Genomic DNA, 26,421 nt, shown 5'->3' with positions numbered 1-26,421 from the left:
CAGTCCAAAGTCAGATAAAATGATGAATAATCTGAGTCAGATTTGTGATGAATGAAAGTTTTAAAGGAGTAGAGCTTTACTCGGCTCTGTCTGCTGCGTTCTTCTTCATTTTAGAGGGTAAACCCAGAGAGGGACTTTCTGTTTCAAAGACACTCACAACAAGTTTAAAAGGTAGAGTTTTTTCTTACAGTTTGGTTCCATGATTGATTATTGATTTATCTGTGATATTACTGCTAAATCTGGTCAAAACAACCCAACAATCGACCCTCTAAAAACATCCACTTTGAACCTCTTTTCAACAGAAATCCTCTCTGGGAATCTTTCTGTCAGAGGGACTGTCCCAATTATTTTGTCACCAGACGTTGTTGATGCCAAACCCACCAATCCCAGTTTCTCTGATGTGTTTCTATTTCAGAGAACGACATGTTTGTGTAGAGGGGATTTGTGTGAGCAGAGATTTGAGAGAAAAGCCGTTAAAAATCTCCTTTCATCCGTTCAGCTCTAACATGAAGACGTTTTTAACATTCAGAGATCAAACTTTGTGTCCCGTTGATGTTCTCCTGTTACTGTGAGATCAGATGAAGCCAGGCTTTAACACAGGCTGCTGTCTCATTTCTACTCCTGACTCACTTCTGTTTCTGTCATGTTGGACATGGATGTGACTCTGGATACCTGGACAAAAGAATGTTCATACAGTCTATTCTCCATTTGAGGTGATTTATCAGGATAAGTGCCAGGATGTTCGAGTCATCAGTTCCAGTCCTTCCACATCGAGTCTAATATGACAGAAATGTGGAATAAAAACCAAACATCAGCAGCTCTTTATCAGATATCACAGCCATGGCTTAGGCTGTAAAAGAATGTTCTGCTCTGCTTTTCTCTCAAATCAAACATTGTTTGACACAAAGATGAAGTCTCTGTGATTCATGTGGGCAGAGTGTCAAACTCAAGGCTCGGGGGCCAAATCCGGCCCGCTGTACGGTTATATCCGTCCCGTAAGATCATATCATATTTTTATCATAATTGGCCCACTAAGGTCTGCAGGTTTCCAGTACAAAACTGTAAACTGAACCTTGATGATTTTAAAAATCCTTAAATCATAAAACATTGAAAAAAACAAAGGCTAAAAATAATGACATAAAAAGTCATGATGTGGTAAAGAAATTATTTATTTCATTTTTTTCAATTTTGCATCTCACAATAATGACTTCAACTTATTATTTTCTTTTAAGTTCTCATATTTTTCCTTTTCAAATTGAAAGGTTTGACTTATGTCTTTTTTTTACCTTTTAGGTCACAATTTTAGAATTTTAGGTCATTAAATTTTTATTTAACTCATTATTTTTTAATTTTATGTCATGTTTTGACCTTTTCAAATTTAAAGGTTTGACTTATGTCATTACTTTTACCTTTTAGATCACAATTTTAAATTTTAAGTTATATTTAAATGTTTTTACTCATTATTTTTTAATTTTATGTCATATTTTTCCTTTTCAAATTTAAAGATTTAACTTATGTCTTTTTTTAACTCTTTAGGTCACAATCTTAGAATTTTAGGTCATATTAAATTTTTATCTAACTCATTATTTTTTAATTTTATGTCATGTTTTGATCTTTTCAAATTTATTTGACTTATGTCATTTTTTTTAACGTTTTCGGTCACAATTTTAAATTTTAAGTCATATATAACATTTTAGTTTTACTCATTATTTTTTAATTTTATGTCATGTTTTGACCTTTTTAACTCCTAACTTAGATTTTTAATCAAATATTTTGACCTTTAAGCCTCACAATTTAAAAATCTCTCTCCTATTTTGACCTTTAAAAAATAATTCTGACTTTCTTTTCATATTTTCCTTTTTTAAAACATTATATTGACACTTAATTTTGTGTTTTGACCTTTGATTGTTTGATTATTTATCTCAGATTTTGAGCCTTTAAACTGATTATTTTGACTTCTTCTTATCTCAAAATCATTTATCATCAGTGCTTTTTCCCCCCATAATTTCTCACTGTTGAAAAGGTTGAGTTTACATGTTTGAATATGGACACTAGAGGGCAGTGTTTACCAGGACAGAGATTTAGAAATGAAGAGCGTCATCTGTCAGAACTCAAACAGGAGGATGGGATTATTCCTCTGCCTTCTACTACGGAGGGATGAGAGCCTCAGATCACAGACACCAGTATATTTAGCTGACTTTATCAGCTCCTCATCAGGATTTACAGAGCAATAAGGATGACTGTGTTTAGTTCAAGGAGGAGGAAATGAGCTTCTGTACTTCCAGTCAGATGTAGAGCCCAGTCAGAGCCTGAACATTTCTCTCTTTAGTTTGACGATGTTCTCAAATTCTCGTTCTTTCACAGACTAGTCCCTCTTTAATATGTGTTCTTACTAACATCCATGATTCCTGTTCTCACCTGTTCAGGTAGATCCAGCTCATCCAGAAAGTATTCAGACCCCGACACTTCTTCAGCTTTCTGTTTCATCCTGATGCTCCAGTCCATTAAATTCATGTTTATTCTCATTCATCTACACTCAGGACAAAGTCAAAAGACAGTTTTAGATTCTCTTCTCCAGATGGATTACAAATAAAAACATAAATGTGACATCTTCATCAGTATTCAGAGCCTTTAAACACCTCTGTAAATGAAGCTCAGGTTCCTCCATGTCTCTGCTCTTTGCTAGCATGTTTCTACACCTTGACTGGAGTCCACCTGTGCTAAATGAACCTGATTGGACAGGATTCTAAAGGCTCGCGCAGTGGTGGAAAAGTCCATGACTATTGTAATCAGGTAAAAGTCCAGTTACTCTGCTTTAAATGTGGCGTGATAGCGAACAGCCAAAGCTCCGTTATCAACCTGAGCAACAGCTAACCTGAAAAGCTGGGACAGATGGGCTTGTAGCAGCAGACATGGAGGAGGACATGGTCCCCACTGGGGTCTTCTTCTGGACAGATTTATCTGTGAGTGGCTGCTTTGGTCTGATTTCACCTTTTTAGTGTTCAAGAGCAGAAAGGAGAGATCGTCTGTCCTCGTTAGAAGAAGGGTTGGTGTTAGATCAGTGATACTCAGCGTGTGGCTCTTTTATGTTTTAGTTTGAAATATTCCCCCAGAAACCCTTAAGAAGGGGAACTTTGACCTCAGAACTATCCCTGTCAGGTCACAACGATCAGGACTCCTACAGCAGGCTTTCACTGTCAAACTTAACTGTCAACCATTTTTTAGCAATTTCCATTGCCCTAATTTACAATTTTACCCCTTTTCCCATTTGTTGCAATTTTAAATCAATATTTGCTGCTTTTTACCTATTTAAGCTGCCTTGTTGCGATTAAATGTCCATTTTTGTCACTTCCTCCCCATTTTAGTCACTTTTCACCCAGGTTTTTTTTTTTGTCATTTTATGCCAATTTTGCCCCTTTTTGCCCATTTTTGACCCTTTTGCTGCTTTCCCCCCATTTTAGTAACTTTTCAAACTTTTTTGCTAGATTTTCTGCTTTTTGACCATTTTTTCTACCTTTAACTCATTTATGTCACTTCTCACCCATTTTTGTCGTTTTTAGCCTGTTTGTTGCCATTTTATACCAATTTTGCCCCTTTTCACCCATTTTTACCACTTTTTGCTGCTTTTTGCCCATTTTAGTCACTTTTTGTTCATTTTTTCCTGCTGTTTGACCCTTTTATCTTTTGTCACTTCTTACCCATTTTTTTCCGCTTTTCACCAAGTTGTTTGCCCTTTTCTTCCATTTTTGCCACTTTTTTGCTGCTTTTTGCCCATTTTAATTACTTTTTACTCATTTTTGCTCTGTATTTTTTGCTTTGTGACTATTTTTGCCCCCTCTAACTTATTTTCATCGCCACTTTAACCCATGTTAGTCACTTTTTACTCTTTTTTGCTATACGTTCGCTGCTTTCTGCCCATTTTTTCCACATTTATCTGATTTTTTGTCACTTCTCACCCATTTTTTCCATTTTTAAACAATTTGTTGATATCTTATACCAAGTTACCCATTTTTAGCACTTTTTGCTGCTTCTTGTCCATTTTAGTCACTTTTTACTCATTTTTGCTGCGTTTTCTGCTTTTTGTCTATTTTTGCCAGCTGCAACTTATCTTTTGTCACTTCTTAACCATTTTTGCCACTTTTTTGCTGCTTTTTGCCCATTTTAATTACTTTTTACTCATTTTTGCTATGTATTTTTTTAGTTTTTGACCATTTTTGCCCCCTCTAACTTATTTTTATTCGCCACTTTAACCCATTTTGCCAATTTTAGTCACTTTTTACTCATTTTTGCTATACGTTCACTGCTTTCTGCCCATTTTTTCCACCTTTATCTCATTTTTTGTCACTTCTCTCCCATTTTTTCCATTTTTAACCAATTTGTTGACATCTTATACCAAGTTACCCATTTTTTAGCACTTTTTGCTGCTTTTTGCCTGTTTTAGCCACTTTTTATTCATTTTTGCTGCGTTTTTTTGCTTCTTGTCCATTTTAGTCACTTTTTATTCATTTTTGCTGCGTTTTCTGCTTCTTGTCCATTTTTGCCAGCTGCAACTTTTGTCACTTCTTAACCATTTTAGCCACTTTTTTTGCAGCTTTTTGACCATTTTTGCCATCTTTAACATATTTTCATTGTCACTTTAACCCTTTTTGCCACTTTTCACCCCTTAGATTGTGGCTCTTGCACAGGTATTTGTCAACAGTTTGGCTCTCTGGAGCAGGAATGAGTAAAACTGTGTTAGATGTTCTGTAGAATCATCAGGAGACTGACTTTAGTTAACTTTACTAACATGACACTGAGAGCTGCCTAACATCACTGCTTATGTTGACATCACTCACGTATCCTTACACCTTTTTCTGCATAAAATAGTGCCGTTACATTGTATCACAGTAGTAGTGTCAGGTTAAAGTTTGGATTTTTTCATCAGTAATCAGTAACGAGGATCTCAGGAGGAATGTAAGAGTACTGTCAGTTATTTCTGAGTCACTCAGAGATGTAATAGATTACTTTTACTGCTTCTCTGTACATAAATGAGTGTTCTTAAAGCTAATCTGACTAGAAACTTCCTCTGCATCTTTGTTCTCCTCCTCAGACTCTGCAGTGATGAAACCGGCAGGAGGCTCTCTGATCAATAACACGATTCATATAGAAACAATAATAAAGAACTCTGATTGATCGATCGGCTCTGACACCGAGGTCGTTCACCCTCCTCTCCCTCTCATAAACACAGCGGCGTGTTCTTGACCAATGAGACGCGTCTCTTAGCAAACTCACGGACAAGGCCACTGCCAGGCTGTCTAAACAGTAACCATGGCAACAGGGTCAAAGACACAGAGCAGGCTGAACTCTGGTTTAAAGACTCAGAAGGAAATAAAACTTTTACACCCGCCACAGTGCTTCATAAACCCGTGTTAAACCACACCTGCAGCTGGCTCCGCCCCCTAACCTTTGGACGTGTTCTGTTGCAGATCTTTGTGAGTGCAGACAGTCACACCATCCTCCTCGACTCAGAGACACGCAGCGTCCCACCGGTGAGTCCACGCTTTCATGGTTCTGCATGTTTGGAGGTCGGCCGTTAGCACAGCAGCGGCGTTTCCATCATCTCACTTATTTTTTTAATCTTTATGTCAAACTTTGAGTTCAGCAGCTTCAGCCATGACTCCACCGGAGCGCTCCTCATCAGTGGGAGGTCATGTGACTGCAGCAGGCGCACAGAGCTGTAAACGGTGGAACTGTAAAGGACTGAAGCTTGCGTCTCTAGTTGTCCTAGATTAGTAGTAGTTTAGAGACGAGTGCACAGAAGAGAAGTTAGATTTTACTGTTCCATCCTCTGGGACCTATGGGCCGGCTGTGGCTTAGTGGCAGAGTCAGTCCTCTCAGTAGGAAGGTCAGGGGTTTGATCCCCAGCTCCTGCAGCCATGTGTCCATGTACTGCTGGTGAATGTGTATGAATGTTCTGGTGGAGCTGAGCCTGGAAGTCTAACTCAGTCGATCTTTAGTCCAACCTTCACTGACTGGAGAGGATTCATGCAGAGAACGTCCAAGACTGAGATCCTGGACAGGCCAGACATCTGATCATCTAAAGTCACTTCAGAGGGAAAACGCTGGTGCCTCATACTGGTCCATACTGGACATTTATTTACTAAATTAACATGTGATTGGTTCGATTTAACAGGCTACATTTAGCCAATCAGCACCTGACCTTCTGGCATGATAGTCCCTGCTCAGATCAAATGTTGACGTGCTTGTCTGGTGCAGACCGCCATGAAGGATGTAGGCGGACTGAGTCCATGAGCGGTCTGTTCTCAGTTGTCAGGGACATTTCTCTGATCCATCCTCCACTCTGAGTGTGAACCCTCAGCGTCTGGTAGACGATAGAGTCTGCGAATATAAACGTAACCAGATTAAAACCTGGTTTCTGCCCACCTGGATTAGGATTTCTTTTCTGATGCTGAAGCCTACAGATGATGTAATGACGCCATGGCGTTCTCTGTTCTCTTATCTTCTGCTTTTATAGATTTCCTCTCATATTTGACCCTTTCCTCAGCTATTAAATATTGTCATGTTTCTTCATTACTTCTTTGAGAATAATGTGCAGCATTGGTGCAGAACATGTGGGCAGAGGTAAAAAAAAAGTACCAGACTATTGTGCTCAAGTAAAATAATAGTAAAAGTAGTAGTGATAATAATAATAATAATAATAATGATAATAATAATAATTGTAATACTCATCATCATCATAATAATAAAAAAATTATTATTATTATCATTATTGTTGTTGTTGTTAAGATCCATATTAACAATCATTATAATAAAGACAATACTACTACCACTATTAAAAAATGATAATGTATTAATAATAATAACAATGATAATAATAATAATTATTATTATTATTACCATTATTATTTTTTTATTATTATTATTATTAGTAGTAGTAGTAGTAGTAGCACACTGAGATGACTGGAGAGGCAGAACACCAGCTCAACATTTACCTTGTAGAAAAAGATTTGAAGTTTTCCTCTAACTCTGAGATGAATAAAGCCTAAAGAATGAGACAACAGTGGAAACATCTTTCCTGTCAGACATCGTTATTGATTGATTTATTTGTCTGGTTTGTGGTTTGAAGGTTCCTGTTCTCTGGTGTGTGTATTTTTTACATTTTCATTGAGAGATTTCTGCCTTTTGTTCTCCTTTTATGTAATAGTTCTCGGTCACATGGCTGATTCTGTTTGTTTTTGCGGGCTGACTCTTTAGCAGCTCTTTGAACCTCGCGGATCTCCAAGACTAATATTTACCTCCCAGACCTCAGAGAGGACGCTCTGTCCAGTTCATGGAGTATTTATACCTTCCTGGGATCCAGAGACCCGCTTTAGTCTTTGAGGGACGTGAATCTCCACGACTGTCTCTCAAACGTTTAAAGTCATCAGACTAAAGCCTGCTGAGTCCTGTAGAGGACGTCCAGGCCTTTCCCATCAGCTCTGGTTTGATGGTTTGTCACTCACAGCAGGAGGTTGGCCTTTTAAAACAGCTGCTACTTCATTACTAGCTCTACAAATACGTGAAAATCTCCTTTCTGTTGGTTCTAAAGGTTGATGTGTTTATAAAGAAGGTTTTTAAAGTGTTGTTGTCTCTGTGCAGACATGTTTGCTGACAGGATCCTCCTGGTTCTCCTCCTGCTGGGTGAGTTCCTCTTCAGTCCTTTCTCTGATATTTACGTCTGCTGGAGTCCATGACTATGCTTTACATTCCTCTGTCTGTGTGTCACAGCTCCTACGGGAGCCTTCATGGTCCATAACACCCGCCGAAGCCTGTGCATGGACGACTCTGCAGCGTCAGGCGAGGTGGTCCTCAGGAGGTGTAACCTGGACTCCGTGTCCCAGCAGTGGGTCTGGGTGGACCAGAACATGCTCATGAACGAGGCGTCCTCCAGGTGTCTGTGGGCCCAGCAGCCAGGACCGCCGCGTACTCGGTCCTGCAGTGAGCGGGGGTCAGGGCCGGGGTCGGACCCTTCAGGGTTACTGTGGGACTGTGACAGAGACAGGCTGATCAGCAGGAACTTGTCCATGATGCTGGCCGTCGATGGACGGCGTCCGGTCCTCTCACACGACAGCAAACAGTCCAGGTGGAGGTCTGTGGATGGAGGGGACATCTGCCAGGAGAGACAGAGTAAGTCAGGGACCCGATGACCCTGTCCTAAACAGGGACGGGGCATCAGTCTACGGTGAAACAGTCTCTGTCAGAGTGAAAACTCTCTTACATTCAAACTCAGCTGCTGTAGTTTCATATTTCCTCATAACCAGATGAGCAGTGAACAGAGGAAATAAGAAGGTTTTGGTCTCATTATCTCTAATTAAACATTTTATGACCCATGTTCTGATTGTCCTTCAGGATCCAGGCGGTCTTCTGATGAACCAGATGAGTTTGAGTCCACAGATGAGCAGGCAGGTGCAAAGATGACAGAGGAACAGAGGGAGTATCTCCGCTGGTTCTACCGCACAGAGGACCGTAAGTGCAGAAGTTTAAGCTCCGCCCACAACAGCTCCAGCCATAGGACCATAGCTCCACCCACAGTACAACAGCTTCCCCCACAATGCAACAGTTCCATCCTAAACTCAACAGCACCATTCAAATAACAACAGCTCCCCCCTAACACTTTTAACCCCACACACAATAGAACAACCCCACCCACATAACAACAGCTCCCCCCTCAAACTTTTAACCCCACCCACAATACAACAGCTCCCCCCTCAAACTTTTAACCCCACCCACAATACAACAGCTCCACCCTTAAACTTTTAACCCCACCCACAATACAACAGCTCCAACCACAAAATAACAACCCCACCCACAATACAGCAGCTCCACCCACGTTACAACAGCTTGTAGGTAAAAAATAAAACGCTTTTAAATCAACCAGTATAGAGCACGATTAACTCACTGTGTTTTTCAGCCCATTTGACCTCAAATTGGCTGAATAATGTGGAGCAGCTGTATCTGCATAGCCTGGTTTCTCCTGTTGGAAGAGTCAACACTGTCTGCAAAAGTAACTTATACGAAACAATTTCAAAAATACAGAAATATCCCTGAAGCGTCTCAGGGCGTGAGGCACATGAAGGCGTCCATTGTGCGCATGAAGCAGAAACTCTTGTTGACATGAAAGGTTTCCACGGTTGTCTCTTCTTCTTGGCGGATTTAGAAACCATCTACCTCCACCTTGTGTATCAACCCATGCACATGCACAAGTGTGCACGTTAGGAGTGTGAGAGCAGACCACCATGGAGGAGCCCAAACTCCCTAAATCTGATCTATTCATAGAGAAAATCTGAAATTAAACTGGATTATCTAAAACATACTGACCATATCAGACCCATCAGAGCTGCTCTTTAGCTTCTGTCTCGTCTCGTTTGTGTTGCAGCGACCACCTGGAAGTTCGTCCTGCTGGGTCTTGCCTTCGTCTGCCTTCTGGTTGGCTTCATGCTGCTGGGGATGGGAGTCATGGCCAACAAGTAGGCCCTGATCTCAAACAACGACCCGACTCTGTAGATTTAAGCTACGTTCAAAAGCTCCTGGGTTAATCGCTTCTCCTCTTTGGTTCTGCAGGAACAGAAAGAAGATAGCCAAGTACAAAGCAGCGGCGGCTCTGGCTCAGATGGGCAAGGGCGAGCAGCTGCAGGTCATTTCAGCGCTCAGAGACGACAGCAGCAGTAAACCGTCACCTTCGCCAGAACGAGTACAGCACAGACCGCCGCCGCCCAACGGGGAGCTGAGCGAGCTCAAAGCAGGGAGCATAGTCGTCACATGGAAGGACGGGAACACTTCCTGTCTGTACCCAGACACAAAGGAGGAGCAACAGGAGGAGCAAGAGGAGGAGCAAGGGGAGGAGGAGAAACAGGAGGAGCAAGGGGAGGAGGAGAAACAGGAGGAGGACCATGCAGAGGTGTCAGCTGATGAGCCTGTGAAGGCAGAGGAGTAGAGATCAGACATGTGTTAGTATGTTCCACTCCACTCACTGGATCCTAGCTGCTAATGCTAACAAGGCATCATCAGTCTAAAGATGCAAGAATACGCCAGTTTGACTCAGAGCTTTTATTATTTCAGTGCAGAGGTGGAAGGAATAAAGGAGTGTTAGTGTGGTCAGAAACAGCGGAGAGTTGATTCAGGTACCATACACGATACGATACACTCGATTTTAAAAATGAGATGCAACCACACAAGCCCCACATATTTGAAATACCCGTGTTCATAGTTTAGTCTTCAGCGTCTCTTCAGTCGTGTGTGTTAGATCATTAGCATTGGTGCTAGCCTCCTAGCTAACAGTTACTTCATGTCAGAGCTGAAAAGTTGATCATGTTTTCCTGGGTTCTGTTGTTGGAATTATCTGTTTGTGCAACTTTTTAACCTCTATTCAACACAGTGTCTGCCAATTTTTGCTACTTATGTTGACACTTTTTGCCCGTTTTTTCCATTTGTTGCTCTGTAATGCCACTTTTTTTGCCTGTTTTAACCCTTTTTCTCACTTTTTTCCTTCTTCAAACTCATTTTTGCTGTTTTTCACCCTGTTATGCCCCAAACCCCCCCCATCCCCATTTTTGGCCTCTTTTTACCCAGTTTTGCTTCTTCTGACACATTTGTGCCAACTTAATCCTATTTTTTAATACTGTTTTGCCACTTTTAACAAATTTTTGCTTGCTGCTTTTCCTGGATTTTTGCTAATGTTCCACTTTGTTTTGTGTTTCAATCATTTTCTCCAGTTTTAACATGTTTTTGCCCCTTTTAACTATTTTTTTCCATTTCTTTGCCATTTTTAAACTATTTTTCCTCAGTTTTCACCAGTTTTTGCTGGTTTTTCTTTTTCTTTTATTTTTTTTTTGCTGGTTTGAACCCATTTCTCCACTTTTCTCCAAACTTTTTAGTCTTTTTTCACAATAATGTAATTATTTTCCATTAAAAGATGTCTCATTTTTTCTGCTTTATTTTCTGGCATCCTGGTTTAGCTCTGAAGTCTTTCCTTTCTTTACTTTCCACATTTTCGGTTCAGTGTGCCCGTTATAGTTGTTATCATAATTTAAAGGGGATTCTGTTTTAGGAAAAGGGCGTTTAGATTAACCCCTTAAAGCCTGAAAACACAAATAATAGCCAGAAATTTCTAATTTTTTGGAACTGAAACAATCATTTAACTTTCTACTGAAAATTTAAAAAAAATCCAAATTTCCATAAAATTTCACAAATATATTTTTAGTATCTCATTTCATTCATTAGATGTTTTTGGTAACTGATAATCCACTTGAGGGCATTTTTATCATTCATCAGATTGTATTCAGGAGTTTTTTTGAGTAACTTATAGAGCATTTTGATTGGATAAAAGTATCATAAAAGTATGTATCAAATATGCGACAACAGGCATTAAGGGGTAAAGATAGATAAATCAAAATGTCTTTAAAACTTTAATAAGAATGCTTAAAAATAAAATTATTGTTACCGCAGCCTGACTTTATAAAGGACCAGGATTTTCCTAACCCCATGGGCCCCCAGTCTGACTGGCCCTTTTACCCCCCCCCCCCCCCCCCCGCACCCTTGACCGAAATACATAAATAATATAAATAAATAAAGATGTTAAAGGACGATAAAAGTAAATCATTGAGAGAATAAAGATGGAAATTGTAGATGGTATCAGAGTCTGTTTCTGTGTCTGACCTCCATCTTTAAAGGGGCTCTATGTCAGATTGTTGCTTTAAAACTTCCCACTTTTGAGTATATAATGGTGCGCACTTTATCCTGATGTGAAGAATGAGGCTCTTTATGTCTTCCTTGTTTGCCTTTGTCAGCCTGTGGAGTCGTTTCTCTGTGAAGAATTCGGGACGAATTTTCTGCGAAAGCTCAACAGAAGTGCGTCGGGTACTACGTAATGCGTGCACCCCCTCGCTCTGTTTATACCTGACAACGCCGTGTTGAATGGAGAAGGCTGCTTCCGCGAATAAACGACCTGCTAGCTCAGCCCAAACACCCACACAAACTCTGCGAAAACATAAAAAACTAAGATAGTTTTATCTGCTGAAGCCTGTCAGGCTAAAAGAGAGTGTGACCGACGCAGGGGGAAATAGAGGATAAATGTCGGTGGAGCATTAGAGACATGGAGGGAGCTTCGCTCGGCGCTCGGGATAAATACCGATCCAGAGATGGCCGTCTTTCTGTTGAAAAGGTAAGGCATCACTCCGGACCATGAAATACAATGTAGTGTTTTATGTTGTATAAACCATATGCTACATCACGTTAGCTTGCTTACGAAGATGCTATCCAAACAACCAGAATATCATGTTGCTCATTTAGTGTTTTCTGGATAATATTGCATCTTTTTCTTGTTCCTGGCACTGGACTCAACTTACTGAGTTTATTTTTGATACTTAGTTGGTAAAATATCTTCAACACATAATGTCAGCTATCTGATATCTGCGGTGGAGGCTCCATTATCAGAGCTAAGCAATGTTAGCCCTGCTGCTTCTGCTCTAAAACGCGTCCCATTCAATACACTTTACACATTACACACATAAAAAGACAATAACACTAAGTACTGTGCACTAAGTAGTGAAGTTGTTCATTCATAGAAATGGTCGTGAAAATATCTTTTTTTAATCGCCTCATATGAACCAATATTTAATTTTGTGCCGTGTCTGCACTAGAGGTTCAGATATACTTTATTCATTTTCATTATTAGTTGGTGGAACTTTAAAGTGTTAGCACACTTACCTCCTCTGTATAGATGATGCCGGTAAATCACCTTGGTCTGCGTGTATCAGCTGATTAACCGGAGGCTCGTTCATCAGCAAGGAGCGCGCCATGGTGGACGAACAACACGATGCTGTTGTAGTTCGCCTAATGGCCGGCGGTGTCGCTACACTGATATTTTTTCTAAATCTTGTATAGAGCCTCTTTAAATGTTGACTATGCTAACATTAAACTGCTGTCAGGTCACAGTGCCGTTTGTTAAACACTTAAATGAAGAAAACCATTAAAGAAAGACAGTCAGAAAGGTTTTATTCATTTAAAGAAACTGACAGCAAACACATAACCTCCTCCTCTTATCTCTCTATTTCACCTTTTCTTTTAGTCCTTAAACTAAATCAAAGCTGTCGGCCTATAATAACTGAATCTCTGGGGATAACTCTATAAACCACAGTTTCAAACACATGTCTAATCAGATTATTTTGTGTTTTCTGACTCATTTCTAAAGCCCATCCTGACTAAATGAAGCCGTTGTTCCCAGTGTGCTGATTATTGAATCAAATGAAGTCAGAGGAGTGTTTTATGATGCTGTATCCTTTATCCTTCAGATACAGAGAATAATCTTTAAAATAAGCACAGACTGTGACATGACTCTCAATCCAGCCCAATAAAATCCACATTTATTTATAAATCTCATTAAAAACAGTACGAGACCAGAGTGCTGTACAAAGAGACAGTAAAAACAACCAAACTCTAGGAGTGGCTGGAGCAATGACGGGCAGAGTCAATCCTCCAATCAGGACACACCTTCTCAACTGTAAGGGGATACAGGCGAGAAGCTCTGCTTGAAGCCCAGGCTGACTTCCTGCAGCAGACTCATGACTACTGTAGTGTTTCTACAATACAGCTGAGATGTTCAAATTTAAATGAGCTGATATTTTTCATGAAATGGTCAAAAGTCGTTTCAACATCTGATATGTTGTTTTTGTTCTATTGTGAATAAAGTGGATCTATGTGATTTGACAATCATTGACTTCTGTTTTTATCTACATATTCCACAATGTCCCAACTTTTTTGGAATTGTCCCCCTGCTCTTCAGACAGACCCTGTCAGAGCTCTGGGGTCTCTGGGGGTTCAGAAGATCTTGAATCCTTTGAGCAGGGTGAGCGTGGTGGCTCTGCGTTTGCTCTGAGCCCTGGACGTCCTCACCGTGACCAGCTTGGCGGTGGTTGGCGCCGGCAGCTCCTTGTAGCACGGGGTGGTGAAGGTGGGGGGCGGGAGAAGCGCTCTGTCCTCACTGATGCAGACTGCTGGTACCAGGTGGCCGCGCCCCTTCCTCGCCCTCCTCACCGCCTCAAAGAAGACGTGCTGCACAGACAGGAAGTCCAGACAGGCCGACACCTCGAAGAAGACGCAGCTGAAACGGGACGCCACCGCCTCAGCCTCACTCTGACTCACCTGTCTGAGACACACAGACAGGTGTTACAAGAGACACTGAGGGCCCAAACACAGCCAACACTGAGGGCCCCATTCACTACTACAATCAACACTGAGGGCCCCATTTACTACTACAATCAACACTGAGGGCCCCATTCACTACTACAATCAACACTGAGGGCCCCATTCACTACTACAATCAACACTGAGGGCCCCATTTACTACTACAATCAACACTGAGGGCCCCATTCACTACTACAATCAACACTGAGGGCCCCATTCACTACTACAATCAACATTCACTACTACAATCAACACTGAGGGCCCCATTCACTACTACAATCAACACTGAGGGCCCCATTCACTATAAGAATCAACAGTGAGGGCCTCATTCACTACTACAACCAACACTGAGGGCTTCATTCACGACTACAATCAACACTAAGGGTCCCATTCACTACTACAATCAACACTGAGGGCCCCATTCACTACTACAACCAACACTGAGGGCTTCATTCACTACTACAATCAACACTAAGGGTCCCATTCACTATAAGAATCAACAGTGAGGGCCTCATTCACTACTACAACCAACACTGAGGGCTTCATTCACTACTACAATCAACACTAAGGGTCCCATTCACTACTACAATCAACACTGAGGGCCCCATTCACTATAAGAATCAACAGTGAGGGCCTCATTCACTACTACAACCAACACTGAGGGCTTCATTCACGACTACAATCAACACTGAGGGCCCCATTCTCTACTACAATCAACACTGAGGGTCCCATTCACTACTACAGCCAACACTGAGGGCCCCATTCCCTACTACAATCAACACTGAGGGCCTCATTCACTACTACAGCCAACACTGAGGGCCCCATTCACTACAAGAATCAACAGTGAGGGCTCCATTCAATACTACAATCAACACTGAGGGCCCCATTCACTACTACAATCAACACTGAGGGCCTCATTCACTACTACAGCCAACACTGAGGGCCCCATTCACTACAAGAATCAACAGTGAGGGCCCCATTCTCTACTACAATCAACACTGAGGGCCCCATTCACTACTACAATCAACACTGAGGGCCTCATTCACTACTACAATCAACACTGAGGGCCTCATTCACTACTACAATCAACACTGAGGGCCCCATTCACTACAAGAATCAACAGTGAGGGCTCCATTCAATACTACAATCAACATTCACTACTACAATCAACACTGAGGGCCCCATTCACTACTTCAATCAACACTGAGGGCCCCATTCACTACTACAGTCAACACTGAGGGCCCCATTCACTACTACAGTCAACACTGAGGGCCCCATTCACTACTACAGTCAACACTGAGGGCCCCATTCATGTTTCAGATGTAAAGGAACTAGACAAGCACTTATGCTTGACCTCGTAAGCGTAACTGAGGAGGGTTGGCTTTTAAATCCTCAGATTAACAGGTTTTCTCTTCTAATGCATGTTAGTCTGTCTTTTAGTCAGTCTGAGGATCTTTCGGATCGTTTCTGCTGACGCGCAGCCGTCTGAAGAATTATGACTTCATAAACACAGACAGACACAGTGATACCTGCCTGTATGGGTCCATGTCCAGCTTGTTGCCAAGGAGGATGATGGGAGTTTTCCCATGCAGACTGAGCATGTGCAGATAGAGCTGGCAGCGTTTGAAGCTCTCCATGTTGTTGATACTGTAGACCACCATGAAGACGCTGGCCCAGGACAGATACCGCTCACAGTTCACCGGACCGTCCTATGAACACAGAGTTTCAATCTCAGAGACACGGTCTATCTTTAAGGTCATCAGCTAAGATGAGGAGAGATGTGGAGAAGACACCAGACGCTCCAAGCCTGAAAATGTTCAAATGAGTGAGAAAATACCTAGACAGCCTTTAGAATGATGATCACATTATTTAACCCTCAGCATCACTTTAATTTACTACCCTTTAGAGCCATTAAGGACAAAAATGTCCACTTCCAAAAAACTGCTATAAAAGCTTAACAGATTAATATTTTTTCTGCTTTTTTGCATAAATCTCTTAAACAACTTCAGCTGTGCTCAAAACTACCAAACATTCAATCATTTTGAGGAATTTAACCCTTTAAATGCCAGTTTGATAACTTAAAGTCAGTGTTGTTTTTAATGAAAAAAATGTGATATCTTCCTTAAACCAAATGTTGAATGGCAGTTTCTGATAGGACTCCAAGCATGTGCATAAACTCACAGCGTTGTTTTGGTTTTGTCCACAGTCAACTCTTTGGAGTGCATGTGTGACCTGGGTAAGGTTGAGGTTAAGCTGTCAATCTGTCTAATTCAAAGACACACACACACACACACACACACACACACCGACAGACATGCACACACACAAACATCTTGAAATAGCCTAATAAGCTCAATAACACAAGCACAAAAACTAATGAAATGACAGACTTTCCATGCATAGGCCATTAATGGGGAAACGGCTGATTTTAGTGATGAACAGTAAAAATGAAAAATTTGACTATTTTTCTCAAAAATGAAACCATAACATTACAGAATGAATGATTATATCATGCAATGGCTATGAGATCAAAAATGTGGTTTGAATGGGAGTCAATGGGATGTTTTTGTCCACAAGTGACTCGAAAGGGTAGTAAGTTTTAAATCGGATGCTACACAAAAACTAATAATGCAGCAAAGTCAATATTTTGGATAATGTTTAACATACCCAGAACTGATTTGAACCCCCCCCCCCAACATTAGTTTTCTGGAAAATAATTACTGTTTTTTTTTTCTTGTGGGTTTTTTTGTGGGTTTTTTAAGAAAAAAATATGACCATCCTGTAATCAAACTGGCATTTAAAGGGTTAAAATCCTGAAAATTATTCAATAATGGATTAGTTTGATTAGAACTGAAGTTGATCAAAAGATTAAAACAAAAAAAAGCAGAATAAAATATTAATGTAAACTATTTTTATTGCCGTTTTTGGAAGTGGACGTTTTTGTCCTTAATGACTCGAAAGGGTAGTAAATTTTAAATCGGATGCTACACAAAAACTAATGATGCATCAAAGTCAATATTTTGGATATCATTGACATACCCAAGCTGGATTTAGAAATACTGCCCCAGCTTGTTGTGGTGGTATTAATGTCTTTTGATTTTTATCAGCATTAAGTCAAAAGTAGTCATTCTAACATCCTGACCACGCTCAGAGTGATAGTACGGTACTGCTGAGCGTCTCCTCCTCATTTAGGAGCGCCTGTTTCTGTTGCCATGGAAACACTCGTCAGATAATCAACAATAAATGCTGACCTGGTCACAGGTATCCATCACTCTGACTGTAACTGGCTGCTGGTCCACCATCTGCTCACAGCAGTACACGTCCTCTGAAACACAGAATCCACCGTCATATGTCCTAGTCTCAAGTCTCAGATAGAAGTGCACGTTTTATTCACCCACACATTACACATAAAGAGGTTACTGCTCTCATGCTTCACTCGTTAAAGATGTCCACATGTTAGAAACATCTTTGATGAACTACCCGCTAACATCTTAAAGTCCCTGATGTTCTCTGTGTGGTCTCACCGAGCAGAGGGTCGTACTCACTGATGAATCTCTTCGTCAGGAACTTCACTGTCAGCGCTGAAAAACAAACACAGGGAAACTGAGACCGAGGGGCCCTTAGGGGACCTACAGAGGAGCACGGGGGTCAGAAAGGGTCCTGAGAAAACCAGTGCTGCATTAACATTCATATTAGCACCAGACAGAGTAAATGAGTAAGAAATAAATCCAGGTTAAGTTCTGTTTTTTCTTCTTCATCTCTGCAGCATCATCTCTCTGAGCCTGCAGAGAGTTGCTGACTCTGAGCTGCTTTAGCAGCGTTTACAGCCATCACTGACAGGAACCCAGAGACAAACTCAGACTCAGATAGTAACGTAGTCAGGCAGAAACATGAGGGTTAAAGCCCTTTAAGATGCAAATATAACAAAGTCGGAAACGTCATTTTACTTCTGTGTGGAGACAGAGAGAGAACAATCAAACCTTCATGTCATCACCTCTACATCTGCAGCATTTCATTAGCAGGGTTTCCATTACACGTGGAAATGCGCAAAATCGAAATAGCGCTATAAAAAACTGGTAATGGAAACACCTGAATTTCGAAAAAAAAGCTAAAATGTCGCTAAAAAGTTTTTACGCTTTCATGAGGAGGTTTTTCAGACGTTTTGATATCGAAATATATCGCAAAAGTGTAATGGAAACACTTTTTCCACATTTACAAGTCAAGGGACGTGACGTACGGTGTCACATGACCAGTCACTCCACAACGTGGCGTTTGTGTGGTTTGTGTGGACAGAAGAAGAGATGAGACTTTTCTTAACATCATCCTTCTACCCTCATGCGTGGCTTTTGCCGTACATATGGACTTTACCTCTGAACTATCATCCGTTGCCTTAGTCTTTTGTACAAAATTATCAACACAACCACCGTAGATGTAACCAAAACCGTACCAACACACAACAGGTTTCAACAAGCTTCCCTGCAGCGGATTCACGGGAGGTGAGATTTTACGAGCATTGCAAGGCCTATGCCCAAAACTCCCTTCAGTGGAAACGCATTCAAAGCGCAATTATACTTAATCGAAATTGAAGAAATATCGCTTTTATTTTGTGAAAAACTGTAATGGAAACCCAGCTAGAGAGAGAACAATCAAACCTTCATGTCATCACCTCTACGTCTGCAGCGTTTCACTGACAGGACCCTCACAGTCTTCATCACATTTACAGAATCTGGTGTGCATGTTTAAAAGTCAGCTGAGGATGTCTGAGTAAGTGTACCACCACCAATCAAACGACTTTTAATGAGTATTCACGTGACAGGCCACGCCCACTTTCATCAATCAGTATCAGCACAGTCTGGAGGCTACTGCAGATATCAGCCACACGGAAATACACGCTTAAACTTTAAAAATTAAACTGGATTAAACTTCCAGTTAAGGTTAGGGTAAGAGTTAGGATCCTAGAAGTTTAAAGTAAAAAACCTGACGACAAACGTTTAGTAAACAGTCTGCTGACAGGAAAACGCTTGTCCTTATGAAAACCTTCTTACACAGCTAGCACAGCTAGGCTAAAGCTAAAAACCTACATTAGCTATGTAAGCTGCGTAGGTAGCATAGCTGAAGACTGTACATGTTTCACAGTTTTTCAAATCTCATAAACCCATGTTTTATTCATGGAAGAGCTACGTAGCCAATGCAGCTAAAGCTTAAGCTAGCAAAGCTATGTTGGCTCTGTAAGCTATGTAGGTAATGAATACATTTCTTAGCTATAGTAAAGGCTAATAATAACAAAGCTATGTAAGCAATGTAGCTAAGGCTTAAGCTAATGAAGCTATGTTAGCTATGTAAGCTACATAGGTAACGTAGCTGAAGACTGTACACCTATTACAGTTTTGCAAATCTCATAACCCAAATTATGTAGCTAACAGAGCTAAAGGTGAAGCTAATGAAGCTACCAGTGTGTCCCAGGTTGCACACCTCTGTGCTAAATGCTAAACATTCTCAGAGCAAAGGTGAGCATGCTTCACTGAGAGGTAATAAGTCAGTTTAACAGCGGCACGCTCAGAAATGTCCAAGAACTGAGTGTGGATGATGGACCCTTCAGAGCCTCAGAGAACGCCATACTGGAGAGGACTACGTTCTGTTAGCATGCTATCGCGCTAACATTAGCATCTGCTAGCTAACTAACATGTTATCAATCAAGAAAAAGGAATCTAAGGCAAAAAGGTTATTCCTCCATGAGAATAATAACAGAAAAGTTACAGAAGTCTAAGAGTGAGAGGAAACAGCCATCAGACTTTGGTGATGTGGCCTAACGTCTACCTATAACCTGTAAAAAAGAGTAGAAGAAGAAAACAGAGACGGCTGAATGGTTGTCTTAAATGGCGGTGGGTGACAGACAGTTTAACGGCTCTACAGAAGGAAAAGATCTGAGACACACTGTTAGCTAATACTACGTTTTCTAAGGTTAACTAAGCTACTTTAGCTAAAGGTAATGTAGAAAAAGCTAACAATGCTATGTTAAATACATTAGTTTTCACTACATTTGTTGAAGCTGACAAAACTGTTCTAGCTACGTACTCACTTTAACATTAAAGCTAACAAAGCTAAAGCTAACTTAGCTACTCTGGCTTATGCAGTGACATGAACTTTAACATTAACGCTAAAAAAGCTAAAGCTAACTTGAGTACACTGGCTGATGTGGTCACGTTAAGTTTAATATTCAAGCTAACAAAGCTAAAGCTAACTTAGCTACTCTGGCTTATGTAGTTACATGAACTTAACACTGAAGCTAACAAAGCTAAAGCTAAATAAGCTACTCTGGCTTATGTAGTTACATGAACATAACACTGAAGCTAACAAAGCTAAAGCTAACTTAGCTACTCTGGCTTATGTAGTTACATGAACTTTAACATTAAGCTAACAAAGCTAACTTAGCTACTCTGGCTTATGTAGTTACATGAACTTTAACATTGAAGCTAACAAAGCTAAAGCTAACTTAGCTACTCTGGCTCATGTAGGTACATGAACTTTAACATTGAAGCTAACAAAGCTAAAGCTAACTTAGCTACTCTGGCTTATGTAGTTACATGAACATAACACTGAAGCTAACAAAGCTAAAGCTAACTTAGCTACTCTGGCTTATGTAGTTACATGAACTTTAACATTGAAGCTAACAAAGCTAAAGCTAACTTAGCTACTCTGGCTCATGTAGGTACATGAACTTTAACATTGAAGCTAACAAAGCTAAAGCTAACTTAGCAACTCTGGCTTATGTAGTTACATGAACATAACACTGAAGCTAACAAAGCTAAAGCTAACTTAGCTACTCTGGCTTATGTAGTTACATGAACTTTAACATTAAGCTAACAAAGCTAACTTAGCTACTCTGGCTTATGTAGTTACATGAACATAACACTGAAGCTAACAAAGCTAAAGCTAACTTAGCTACTCTGGCTTATGTATTTACATGAACTTTAACACTGAAGCTAACAAAGCTAAAGCTAACTTAGCAACTCTGGCTTATGTATTTACATGAACTTTAACACTGAAGCTAACAAAGCTAAAGCTAACTTAGCTACTCTGGCTTATGTATTTACATGAACTTTAACACTGAAGCTAACAAAGCTAAAGCTAACTTAGCTTCTCTGGCTTATGTATTTACATGAACTGTAACACTGAAGCTAACAAAGCTAAAGCTAACTTAGCTTCTCTGGCTTATGTAGTTACATGAACTTTAACACTGAAGCAAACAAAGCTAAAGCTAACTTAGCTTCTCTGGCTTATGTATTTACATGACCTTTAACACTGAAGCTAACAAAGCTAAAGCTAACTTAGCTACTCTGGCTTATGTAGTTTCATGAACTTTAACACTGAAGCTAACAAAGCTAAAGCTAACTTAGCTACTCTGGCTTATGTATTTACATGAACTTTAACACTGAAGCTAACAAAGCTAAAGCTAACTTAGCTACTCTGGCTTATGTATTTACATGAACTTTAACACTAAAGCTAACAAAGCTAAAGCTAACTTAGCTACTCTGGCTTATGTAGGTACATGAACTTTAACATTGAAGCTAACAAAGCTAAAGCTAACTTAGCTACTCTGGCTTATGTATTTACATGAACTTTAACATTGAAGCTAACAAAGCTAAAGCTAACTTAGCTACTCTGGCTCATGTAGGTACATGAACTTTAACATTGAAGCTAACAAAGCTAAAGCTAACTTAGCTACTCTGGCTTATGTAGTTACATGAACTTTAACACTGAAGCTAACAAAGCTAAAGCTAACTTAGCTACTCTGGCTTATGTAGTTACATGAACTTTAACACTGAAGCTAACAAAGCTAAAGCTAACTTAGCTACTCTGGCTTATGTAGTTACATGAACTTTAACACTGAAGCTAACAAAGCTAAAGCTAACTTAGCTACTCTGGCTTATGTAGTTACATGAACTTTAACATTAAGCTAACAAAGCTAACTTAGCTACTCTGGCTTATGTAGTTACATGAACATAACACTGAAGCTAACAAAGCTAAAGCTAAATAAGCTACTCTGGCTTATGTAGTTACATGAACATAACACTGAAGCTAACAAAGCTAAAGCTAACTTAGCTACTCTGGCTTATGTATTTACATGAACTTTAACACTGAAGCTAACAAAGCTAAAGCTAACTTAGCAACTCTGGCTTATGTATTTACATGAACTTTAACACTGAAGCTAACAAAGCTAAAGCTAACTTAGCTACTCTGGCTTATGTATTTACATGAACTTTAACACTGAAGCTAACAAAGCTAAAGCTAACTTAGCTTCTCTGGCTTATGTATTTACATGAACTGTAACACTGAAGCTAACAAAGCTAAAGCTAACTTAGCTACTCTGGCTTATGTATTTACATGAACTTTAACACTGAAGCTAACAAAGCTAAAGCTAACTTAGCTACTCTGGCTTATGTACTTACATGAACTTTAACACTGAAGCTAACAAAGCTAAAGCTAACTTAGCTACTCTGGCTTATGTATTTACATGAACTGTAACACTGAAGCTAACAAAGCTAACTTAGCTACTCTGGCTTATGTATTTACATGAACTGTAACACTGAAGCTAACAAAGCTAAAGCTAACTTAGCTACTCTGGCTTATGTATTTACATGAACTTTAACACTGAAGCTAACAAAGCTAAAGCTAACTTAGCTACTCTGGCTTATGTACTTACATGGACTTTAACACTGAAGCTAACAAAGCTAAAGCTAACTTAGCTACTCTGGCTTATGTATTTACATGAACTTTAACACTAAAGCTAACAAAGCTAAAGCTAACTTAGCTACTCTGGCTCATGTAGGTACATGAACTTTAACATTGAAGCTAACAAAGCTAAAGCTAACTTAGCTACTCTGGCTTATGTAGTTACATGAACTTTAACACTGAAGCTAACAAAGCTAAAGCTAACTTGGCTACTCTGGCTTATGTAGTTACATGAACTTTAACACTGAAGCTAACAAAGCTAAAGCTAACTTAGCTACTCTGGCTTATGTAGTTACATGAACTTTAACACTGAAGCTAACAAAGCTAAAGCTAACTTAGCTACTCTGGCTTATGTAGTTACATGAACTTTAACACTGAAGCTAACAAAGCTAAAGCTAACTTAGCTACTCTGGCTTATGTAGTTACATGAACTTTAACACTGAAGCTAACAAAGCTAAAGCTAACTTAGCTACTCTGGCTTATGTAGTTACATGAACTTTAACACTGAAGCTAACAAAGCTAAAGCTAACTTAGCTACTCTGGCTTATGTAGTTACATGAACTTTAACACTGAAGCTAACAAAGCTAAAGCTAACTTAGCTACTCTGGCTTATGTAGTTACATGAACTTTAACACTGAAGCTAACAAAGCTAAAGCTAACTTAGCTACTCTGGCTTATGTAGTTACATGAACTTTAACACTGAAGCTAACAAAGCTAAAGCTAACTTAGCTACTCTGGCTTATGTAGTTACATGAACTTTAACACTGAAGCTAACAAAGCTAAAGCTAACTTAGCAACTCTGGCTTATGTAGTTACATGAACTTTAACACTGAAGCTAACAAAGCTAAAGCTAATGTTTTGGTGCCACTTCAGATGTTGATGAGTACTTGAAGCGCCACCTGTTGGTCAGGATCAGAATAATTGTGTTTGTTTGTGATGAAATGATGCTTGGAGACTGTTCACTTACTTTAGAAGAAAATAAGATCTTAATGAAGCTTCTGCATCCTAATCCGCTCCAGTCTGAGAGGATCCAGGAAGCTTAGAGCCAATCAGACGCCGGCTTTAGGAGCAGGTATGACAAACGTCTTCATCTGTTGTTTAGTTGTAATTTGAGTTATGAGCGTTCCCGTCTCCTGGATTCAGGTGTAGATAGGTATGGAGGTCACGTGTGCTTCTTTCCTTCTTCAGACATATTAGTCATGGGACTTAAGCGTGATGTCTGACACATGACGGTTCAGGATGAACACAAATATCTTTATCCCCCTACAGCTGACTCTTGATAGGACATAAAAGACCCAAAACACACTGAGTAAAATTCATAAATAACAGATCATTAATAAAAGGAGACATAATGATAACCTGGGTGTTCATTCTACTTTTGTTTGCCGTCATTTTGTCCAAGGAAATCTTTTAGTTTTGCAGGAAAGAGCTTGTTCCAGACACTAATGCTGCATTATGAAGTCTGGAAACCTGTTCCAGCACATTCCATCTCAGAGGAATCTGAGCGCTCTGGCAGAAGAATAAGAGTTACTATGAGACGAAGAAGAAGAAACGACACAAAAACAAAAGGGTTCTCCCCCTTCAGGAACATTCACTTCATTTCTTATCAGTACTGAATGTCCTAAATGTCCACCTCTCTTCTCTATCTGTGAAATATTTGTCTCATTTATAGATGTTAGTGGGTCTTACCAGACTTCCCGGAGCCCATCATGCCCAGCAGAACCAGGTTACACTCGGCTGGACCCGAGTCTGGAGCTGCTGTCGCTGCAGGCTGACCCGTCTTTACTTTCCCAAACATGATAATCAGCCCACAAACCCGGCTAAGGTCTCTACATTGTGCTTGAGTCCGTACCGATCCAACTGGTGTTAGTCCAGATCCTGATCTGAGAGAGTCCTCAGCTCCCAGGAGAGCAGCACACAGATGACCTCTCCATTTTAGGAAAAACTCTTCAAACGGAGCTCGTTAAAGCAGAACGGTGCAGGATCCACTGATCCTCTCAGACTGGCAGCAAACATGCAGTCTGATCCAGCAGGAGTTCTTCCCTCCACTTCAGAGATGTTTGTTTGGCTCCTCTCTCGGCCTGTCCCAGCCTTTCTGGGGTCTACTCTCTGGGGTTTTCTTTTCTTTTCCTCCCTTTTTCCTGTTACAGATGCAGCTCTCTACAGCTGTACACAACACAGACTTCATGCTATAAAACCACAGCATCTCCCATCAGTCTGTGTTTCTGTGTCCACATGTGGACCTCTGCTTCTGTCTTTGATTGTGTGTGGAGCTTTTCTGTCTTTATTTGACAACACAGGACAGAGATGGAGGAGAGAGAGATGGAGATGACAAAGAAAGGATGTTCAAACCTGTCCTGCTCGCATTCAGGGCCCTGCTCTCTAACAGGAGTCACCCCCTGATCCCCCTGATGACAGCGATCCATGTTGGTTTCCTAACAGAGCTGGAGCCATGTGGCCAGCATACACTATGATGCCAAAAGTATTCGCTCACCTGCCTTGACTTGCAGCAGTTTAAATGTGGCAAAAATAGATTAAAAGTGGCAGACAATTCCCTAAAAGTGGCAAAAATGGGAGGTAAAAATGGGGAAAAGCGGTTTAAAAGTGGCAGGAAATGCGTTGCGATTGGCAAAAAAAGGAATTTTGGGCAAATATGTGTAAAGATAAGAAAAAAGTGGCAAAAATTGGCCTCAAAAATGGTGAAAAGCTGTTGAAAAACTTTCAAAAATGGATCATAAGTAAGAGTAAGGGTGGCACAAATAGGTTAAAAGTAGCAGGAAATTGTCTCAGAGTGGCAGGAATGGGGCTTTTAAATGGGGTTACATTTAAAAGTGGCAAAAATAGATTACAATTGGCAACAAAAGGGAAACTGCAGCAAATATGAAAAAAAAATAGCAGAAATAGACTGTAAAAATGGGGAAAAGCTGTTGAAAAGTGACAAAAATGGATCATAAGTAAGAGGAAGAAGGGCACAAATACTCTATATTGCCAAAAGTATTGGCTCACCTGCCTTGACTCTCATATGAACTTCAGTGACATCCCATTCTTAGTCCATATGGTTTAATCTGATGTTGGTCCACCCTCTGCAGCTAGAACAGCTTCAACTCTTCTGGGAAGGCTTTCCGCAAGGTTTAGGAGTGTGTTTATGGGAATTTTTGACCATTCTTTCAGAAGCACATTTGTGAGGTCACACACTGATGTTGGACCAGAAGGCCTGGCTCTCAGTCTCCGCTCTAATTCATCCCAAAGCTGTTCTATGGGGTTGAGGTTCAGGACTCTGTTGATCCACACCAAACTCTCTCATCCATGTCTTTATGGACCTTGCTTTGTGCTCTGGTGCACAGTCATGTTGGAACAGGAAGGGGCCATCCCCAAACTGTTCCCACAAAGTTGGGAGCATGGAATTGTCCAGAATCTCTTGGTATGCTGAAGCATTCAGAGTTCCTTTGACTGGAACTAAGGGGCCAA

The 26,421-nt window shown here is 40.4% G+C and overlaps 2 protein-coding genes across 6 annotated transcripts; one reads left to right on the top strand and one right to left on the bottom strand.

Moving 5' to 3' along the window:
• Positions 1–5,420: 5,420 nt before the first annotated feature.
• Positions 5,421–12,279, top strand: si:cabz01068815.1 (solute carrier family 51 subunit beta). Of its 2 annotated transcripts, none has more exons than XM_041784810.1 (6): positions 5,421–5,528; positions 7,639–7,680; positions 7,768–8,166; positions 8,389–8,505; positions 9,416–9,506; positions 9,601–12,279. In XM_041784810.1, the coding sequence occupies exons 2-6, from the start codon at positions 7,641–7,643 to the stop codon at positions 9,971–9,973; spliced, it is 1,020 nt and encodes a 339-aa protein (XP_041640744.1). In that variant the 5' UTR covers positions 5,421–5,528; positions 7,639–7,640; the 3' UTR covers positions 9,974–12,279. The 2 variants fall into 2 exon arrangements, with proteins under 2 accessions (XP_041640744.1, XP_041640753.1); XM_041784819.1 differs by lacking the exon at positions 5,421–5,528 and adding an exon at positions 7,288–7,510.
• Positions 12,280–13,378: 1,099 nt separating this feature from the next.
• rasl12 (RAS-like, family 12) lies at positions 13,379–25,012 on the bottom strand. 4 transcript variants are annotated; one of them, XM_041784941.1, is made up of 5 exons: positions 24,643–25,012; positions 17,766–17,801; positions 17,472–17,545; positions 15,754–15,929; positions 13,379–14,182 (listed from the first exon to the last, which is right to left on the bottom strand). In XM_041784941.1, exons 1-5 carry the CDS (start codon positions 24,749–24,751, stop codon positions 13,855–13,857), a joined length of 723 nt encoding a protein of 240 aa, XP_041640875.1. In that variant the 5' UTR covers positions 24,752–25,012; the 3' UTR covers positions 13,379–13,854. The 4 variants fall into 4 exon arrangements, with proteins under 4 accessions (XP_041640875.1, XP_041640865.1, XP_041640894.1 ...); XM_041784931.1 differs by having other exon boundaries at positions 17,745–17,801; positions 24,643–25,009; XM_041784960.1 differs by lacking the exon at positions 24,643–25,012 and adding an exon at positions 18,887–19,529.
• Positions 25,013–26,421: the final 1,409 nt, after the last annotated feature.

Source organism: Cheilinus undulatus, linkage group 1 (assembly GCF_018320785.1).
Source record: "Cheilinus undulatus linkage group 1, ASM1832078v1, whole genome shotgun sequence".
NCBI lineage: Eukaryota > Metazoa > Chordata > Actinopteri > Labriformes > Labridae > Cheilinus > Cheilinus undulatus.
Note: the sequence above shows the minus strand (reverse complement) of the source record. Positions and strands in the feature narration are given on the sequence as shown.